Source organism: Acanthisitta chloris, unplaced genomic scaffold, assembly GCF_000695815.1.
Source record: "Acanthisitta chloris isolate BGI_N310 unplaced genomic scaffold, ASM69581v1 scaffold10269, whole genome shotgun sequence".
Lineage (NCBI taxonomy): Eukaryota > Metazoa > Chordata > Aves > Passeriformes > Acanthisittidae > Acanthisitta > Acanthisitta chloris.
The window spans coordinates 17,647-24,732 of NW_008691971.1; the positions used below are offsets into that span (position 1 = coordinate 17,647).

General features: G+C 38.1%; 1 protein-coding gene across 1 annotated transcript in view; it reads left to right on the top strand.

Moving 5' to 3' along the window:
* SLC15A1 (solute carrier family 15 (oligopeptide transporter), member 1) overlaps positions 1-5,977 on the top strand; it is a 22,458-nt gene extending 16,481 nt beyond the window's left edge. The window contains exons 15-20 of the mRNA XM_009082469.1: positions 1,417-1,566; positions 1,961-2,010; positions 2,909-3,008; positions 3,425-3,574; positions 4,400-4,519; positions 5,804-5,977. Of these exons, the coding sequence (XP_009080717.1) occupies positions 1,417-1,566; positions 1,961-2,010; positions 2,909-3,008; positions 3,425-3,574; positions 4,400-4,519; positions 5,804-5,977 (744 nt within the window). The remainder of the gene's footprint in view (positions 1-1,416; positions 1,567-1,960; positions 2,011-2,908; positions 3,009-3,424; positions 3,575-4,399; positions 4,520-5,803) is intronic.
* The last annotated feature ends 1,109 nt before the right edge of the window (positions 5,978-7,086 follow it).

The window sequence follows — 7,086 nt, forward strand, 5'->3', positions numbered from 1 at the left end:
GTGATAAATCTGGGTGATCTTCCTGCAACAATTGAGTTTAATACTCAAGCTGAGAGTCTGAAGGTGGAACCTAAGCAGTCGGTAAGTAGGGACAGATGAGGAATAGCAAGTTAAAAAATAAATCTAATGGAATAAGTCAAAGTAATTCTGAACTAATAGTTAAAAATTGATTATTTTCTATTTTTTCTCTAATAATTGTAAATATTTCTTTTTTTTATTGTGGAATGAATTATCACTGAAAACACAGTGAATGAAGACTTAAGTGGTAGCTCTGTCAATATTCGAAGTATTACTAGTTTGTTTTTATGAGAGTGAGTTTCTTTCAAGAAACTTTAATAAACTTAACAGTAACTTGGAACTAGTAAAAATTTCACTCTTGTTTAAAGAGGTTCTATTTCTTAACAGCAAGAACACCACTTCCTTTAGTAGAAGCCCATTCAGCTCTAGTGAGTCACTGCTATTACTGTGAAGGATGACTTACTTGAACAGGGAGCTTTTTCTATGGCTTCATCACACTTTAAGCTTCAGATTTTGCTGCCAAAGAATCTTTACAGGTTCTAATACAGCCCTGATAGCTCTACTGCCAGCAAAATGTTGTGGAGCTGATGGATGTTTTTGATAAGGGATGTTAGTAAATGTGTTCTCTGATAGCCTGTAGTCCTGTTTCCATACAAGGGGGAAGTCCTACTCTATCTTCCTCCAAATTTGCCTCACATGAAAACAGACCTGTGAGAAGAAGATAAAGGCACCTCAACTGTATACTGACCAGGAATTGATGTAACCATGGTTCATACCTGAACATGAAGGGTGTAAACTGCTCTGCTTCCTATTATAGACATACATATATACATTTTGTAATCCAGATGTGAACTATGAAATGCTTTTTAGAATTCTATAGAACAAAATAGTCATTTTTGGTACTACACTAATGTGTCAATTAATGGTTTAAGTAATTTATGTTGATTAAATGTATTTAGAATATTTAAAACTTGTCACTTCTGTTATGCTGAAACAATAAAGATGCAGTTTGCTTTTGCATCTTTTAGGAGGTGTTGCTATTTAGAAAATGCTGCATTTTGTTTTATGCTAGTGCTGTCTCTGTAGCTAAACAGAATTTACTTGGTGTTTGCAGTAAGCCTGAGGGCAAGAAATATGTAATGCTTGTGGGAAGGTCATGCAACTTTGAAGCTTGTGTAACAAATTAAATTAATCCAAACTAATGATCAAATGGATTTAGTACTTGACGTAGAATACCTAACAAAGATGAAAGTTAGGGGGTGCTCATAATCCCTGGCACTTCATAAGTAATGCATGTGTAAACTTCTGAGCTCACCCTGGAGTCCATAACATTCCCTCAAAGGTGTAAACAAATTAGTAGTTGCACAGGAATTCATAGCAATTTGTTTGTCTCCGTAGACAGGCTACATGACGTTTGAGGCTTCTCAGCTGCAATCATTGAGCATAAGTTATGGAGGTGAAAAAAGAACCGAAACTTTCAACAAGACACCAGGAGAACGTTTCACCCTGAGAATTAAAAATAATATAAAAGACGTTATGCTTGTTCAGGTAGGTCTGTTTAATTGTTAAGACAGATAACTGTCAAAACATTAATGCATATGTGGAGTGTGCAAAGCTGAGAGGACAAGTTCTGGATAGCTTTTTCATTTGTCTTGTTTTCTGTCCCTCCCTCTGCTGTACTGGTAAGATGGGTGAGCTGTAGAGAGCAGGCCAGGATGTTAGTTTTTTAGAGAAAAAAAAATAAAAATTATCCTTTCACCAAGACTTGGACATGTGGTCACATAGTGTTTTCTAGTGGACATGTATCCTACTGGGTTCATAAAGGGGAAGGTGTGGAGTCCTGCTCTGAAGCCTCTGTTAATTCCCACTGCTACGTAATAGTGCACATTTGAAATGTTCACTGATGCCAATGAAGCATTTTGATAGTGGTCTCTTTTACCAGTTAATGGACGATGTTGAATCGAAACCACCAGATGGAAATAATCTCATCAGGTAGAGCCTGTTTTTTTCTAAATTTTGACGCGGTAGCATGACTATATCTACAGTCTGTCTTTCAGTGGACTCTTCTTGTTTAACATAGTTTTGTATACTGTAGGAACTTGCCTGTTGCTGGACACTTCACTCAATGTTTAGAAGGTGTAGGAACTTCTGGGGCATTCTTAATTTAGGCTATCTTGCACGTTTGCTTTGGGTGTAGTTTTGCTAGAATTGGAAGTGTGTTTTGCTCCATTGCCTAGACATTTTTATTGGTCCAACAGCAACATGTCTATACCTCCTTTTTAATCTTGGATGAGAAGTATCCTACTACTTTTCTGCTTTTCTTCTACACCTCCCATTTGCATATGCGTTTGCTACTGGTTGTAGTAGTGGCTTGCTTTTGATGTTGTTCTTAGAAGGCAGTGGCCTAATGGGTGTCTAGCTTGCTTTTTGTATTAGTCACACTTTTAAGAGATTTGGAGTTCTTTCACAAGTGTTACCTGATTAGAAAGAATATTAAATGGGAAGACTTCCTACTTCTTGTTCTGCCAGAATATAATGAAGTAAACCCTGTATTCTTATTTTATTCATATTTTGTATGGTATTTCATCACTGTTGCATTTTAAAGGTTCATAAACAATTTCCCTCACCCTGTCAACATTTCTTGGAAAGATAAGCAATTTGGAGAACTGGAATCTTTTTATGACACTAATTACACCACCATTCCAGGAGGAAACATGTAAGCATTTTTCTGTACCCTAATTTAATCTTAGACATACTTGTCATTGGGAAAAGGACATAAACTTTTTTAACATATATAATACACACACTATATGCATTTGTGATATAATTTTTATATATAATATGCACATTGACAATATCTATGGTCTGAACTGTGGTTTTTCTTTTTCAGTCCATATGTAATTAAGGTCTCATCACCTTTAATATCCTCTTGTACAATTGCTTCAAAGGAATTTGGATTTGGTGGTGCCTATACAATTTCAGTTGATGCGGTGAGTTACCAGTGTTGTTGGATGAACAACATAGAATTACTTTCCATGATGATACTTCCTGTAATAAAAAAAAATACTTGTAGAATTATCCGTCTTGCCCTTAATTGTACATATGATAGAATTCTGGTACGTCAAACAGAACATAAACCCATTGTTAACCATAATAATAATGATGTGTATGATAATAATGAACAATTCATGTTCATCACTAATGGTCTTAAATCTTTAGCCCTATTACACACTGGTTTTGCATGAAGTCTACTGTAAAATGGCTACTTTATAACTAGGTATGCAGTGCCTCTTATGCAGTGTTTGTTATTTACCCAGAACTTTGTATATTATTATAAAACTGCTCAGAGTGCCTTTAGTGTGCAGACTCTTTATTACTGTTCCTAATGTGCTATTTTGATTTCCAGTGTACTAAAGATTTCCACCTTAATGTAACATATTTTGAAGATATTGCACCCAGTACAGTCCATATGGCTTGGCAGATCCCCCAGTATTTTCTTCTTACATGTGGAGAAGTAGTCTTCTCTGTCACTGGACTGGAATTTTCATACTCACAGGTAGGTTTTGCTGCTCTTGTGTTAAGAGTCCTGGTACAAACTAAGATCTTTTGTCATCTATTGTTTTTAAGTGGTTCTGTATTGCTGCTTTGACCTATTATATCCTTCAGAGCTCCCTAGCAGGACTGTGTAGGCTGATGCAAGTTGACCCTGTTTCACTAGAATTTAATGTTTTCCATGAAGCTATGCTGAATTATAACATTTGAAGACTTGACTATCAGTCCTCAAATCTCCTTTGCAAGTGACTTTTGACTGAAAAAAGTGGAACTGTACTGCTGCTGTAAAACCAAACTGGAGAGCTCTCAAATATAAAATGAGGAAGCACTGGCACCTTATCTCCACACCAACTTCCTCCATACAATCTTTAGCAGCAGTTTAATTACACACTCTTAATTCCTTTGTCTTCTGACTGCAGTTTAATAGCTGTGTGTATTTCTTCCCGTAATTCTGAGTCCGTAAACTGCAGTGATGTGACTTGCTAGACTGTGATGCACTCAATAACTTGATTTAATGTGTACCATGTGTTACTGAAATGGAAAATATGCCTTACTTTGTACACACTGAGTAACTAAAAGGTGTTATAGTTACTGTACTAGTGATCTCCTGCTCCTCAAGGCCTTCTCCAGACCTGTTTAGTTCTCTAGCAATTTTTAATTTATAAAACCCAAATGAACAAAAAACCCCAACCACCACCAAAACCAACCAAACCAAGCAGTCTTCTTACCCTGCAGAGAACCAGTGTTTGTTACAAGATGAGGAGTGCAGCAAACATCAGAAAATAAACGATAGCAGTGTTAGACAAACTTAGATGTCTGATTTCTACAGGCCCCATCTAACATGAAGTCAGTGCTGCAGGCAGGATGGCTGCTGACTGTGGCTGTTGGTAACATAATTGTCCTTATCGTGGCTGGAGCATCCAAAATCGATAAGCAGGTAAGCACACGAGCAGTAGGTGTTATATTGCACTCTGAGAAAGCAGTTCTAATCCAGGGGGGAGTCATGACAGATAATCCTCAACCACAACTTTGACCATCAGCATGATGGTGGATTTACCTTTATAATTGGAACATGAGGATTAATGTTAGCTACAAGAGTGTACCAGTCAGTTGTAGAACTAGTGCTCATCTGAATAATCTCATTAGCATAAATAAGTAAGAGTTATGAATCTTTATAACCTATTTATATTAAAACTAATTTGAAGACTGTGATAACAGGCTGGTAATTTATCTCCTGGAGCCCCTGCTAAGGTTTCTGTTGGACTTTTTCCCCAGCACTTCCCCAACATGTTTGTTTATATGTACACACATGAAACTAAAAACAACTACAACAAATAGTTCTTCAGCAATGATTTCTACCTGTCTTATCTGTTGTTTGCCATCCTTAACTCTTGCTGTCAGGCTCTCCTGCTTACAAGCAGCAGTTTCTAGCATCTCTAGAAATAGATTTATTTTTTTCTAATGTTATAGAAAGTCTGAACTTTTGAGCTGAAATTCTGGACTAATGGAATTAAAACCTACCAACATTCTGTTAATTGCTAATGAGCCTTCACCTGCATACCACCGCCTTGCCACATCCCTACTGCTGGTTCCATTGGTTTCAAACCTCATTCTTTGGGGCATGGAAGCTGTGATTCTCCTGCTAAAGGGCACTTGTACAAGACTTTCTGTTAGTGGCACTCCCTCATAAATCAAAACAGCTACCTGAGGGAAGAGCCTGTCTCTGAAACAGGTCTGACAGGCCCAGTTTCATCTAAATTAACCAGCAAGAGCACGAAACAGAGCTGTGGATGCTTTTCGGGAATATCTGGTCTTGATCTCTGCCCTGATTTGTTGTCATTAGGAACTTCTTACAGCTGACCTAAGTGGAAGCAGAATCACTGCCAGCCTGGTTTAGAGTGAGATTACCTGACTTAAAGGAGGGACTGAGTTTCCTTTTCGATCATTCATTTCTTCCCTATCCTTCTAGAAGAAGGATATTGTAAAACCTTTTAGCATTCACAGAACTTTTGCCCTTTCAGTGAAGACAGAACTACTGAAAGGGCCTCAATTCTGAATAGCTTTAATATGTATTGCATATATCTAATGCTAGTCCTGTAAGCCATATGATATTTCTTACGTAAGATCAGTTCCGCATTGAGTTCACTCCTTGCAAATGCTAGAATGGTGTAATACTCTTGATGAATTAATAATACTGATTAAATTATGCATTTTTTTTCCCTACAAAAAGCAGAGTATGTTTGCTGCCCTGCTGATGGCAGTTTGCGTCATTTTTGCTGTCATGGCTTATTTTTACACCTATGCTGATCCGAGTGAGATTGAAGCCCAAATAGATGAGGAAGAAAAGAAAAACAAAAAGGATCAAGATGACCATGGAAAGAACACTGAAGATGATTCTAAAATGTAAAAGCCATATTCAAGGAGTGTTTGTAAATTATGGTAGCTGCCCTGCTGATGGCAGTTTGCGTCATTTTTGCTGTCATGGCTTATTTTTACACCTATGCTGATCCGAGTGAGATTGAAGCCCAAATAGATGAGGAAGAAAAGAAAAACAAAAAGGATCAAGATGACCATGGAAAGAACACTGAAGATGATTCTAAAATGTAAAAGCCATATTCAAGGAGTGTTTGTAAATTATGGTATCCGATTCACTCTCCTGGTAGTAAGAAGAATCAGGGTATCAGTTATAATGTCTCTGGATAATAGGTCTTGTGGGAGGCATCAAGAAAAACTGTTTTAACTTAAAATGCAGCCCCTCCTGGAAAGCAAAAGGAAAAGTTTAGTCTCTCTTGTACTGAATGTGTTACAATCCACTTAGTGGGAGGTGCTGCCGCCCAAATTAATGTGCAAATGAGACCATATGCCAAAGTCAAAAATATGTTAATAATATAATAATACGGGTTTTCTTTATCAGTAAATGTGAGAAATAGGAAAAAGAAAGGGGAAAAGAGAGGGAGAGGAGAGTCACCACCCATGGATCCAGCAGTGACCCTTTGGTCCTTCTTCACCCTTGGCTTCTTGATGGTGGGAATCCTGAGTTGTAGTTCTTGGTGGTGGGGGGCCCAGGTTGCTCATCTCAGGGTACCACTTTTATACAGTCCAAATTCCAGGTATCCATAGAGGCATATTCCTAATGCAAAGTGAGGGAAGGCTTGGGGTTGGGGGTTCAGTGGTTGCAGATACCGCCTGTCCAGGGTGACCTTTGACTGGTGATATGTATTTGCAGTTTGCCACAGTGGGCATTTTTGCTTAGATATGTTAATCAGGATGTGCTAACCAGATCTCACCTCCATCAGGCCTGAAATTAGCACAAACTCATCTCTTTTGCGCTTACCTCAAGTTGTCGCCTCGGTGGCTAACATGTCTTACCTTAGGGTGAATGCCTTTTGTGGCCTTAACAGTGTTTGAGACAGGCAAAGTGTTCTTTAATTCCTTACACCACCCTGTGGCTCAAACACTGTCCTCCAGGGACTTTTTCCTCAGTTCATGGACTGTCCATAGGGGTGGTACATATGT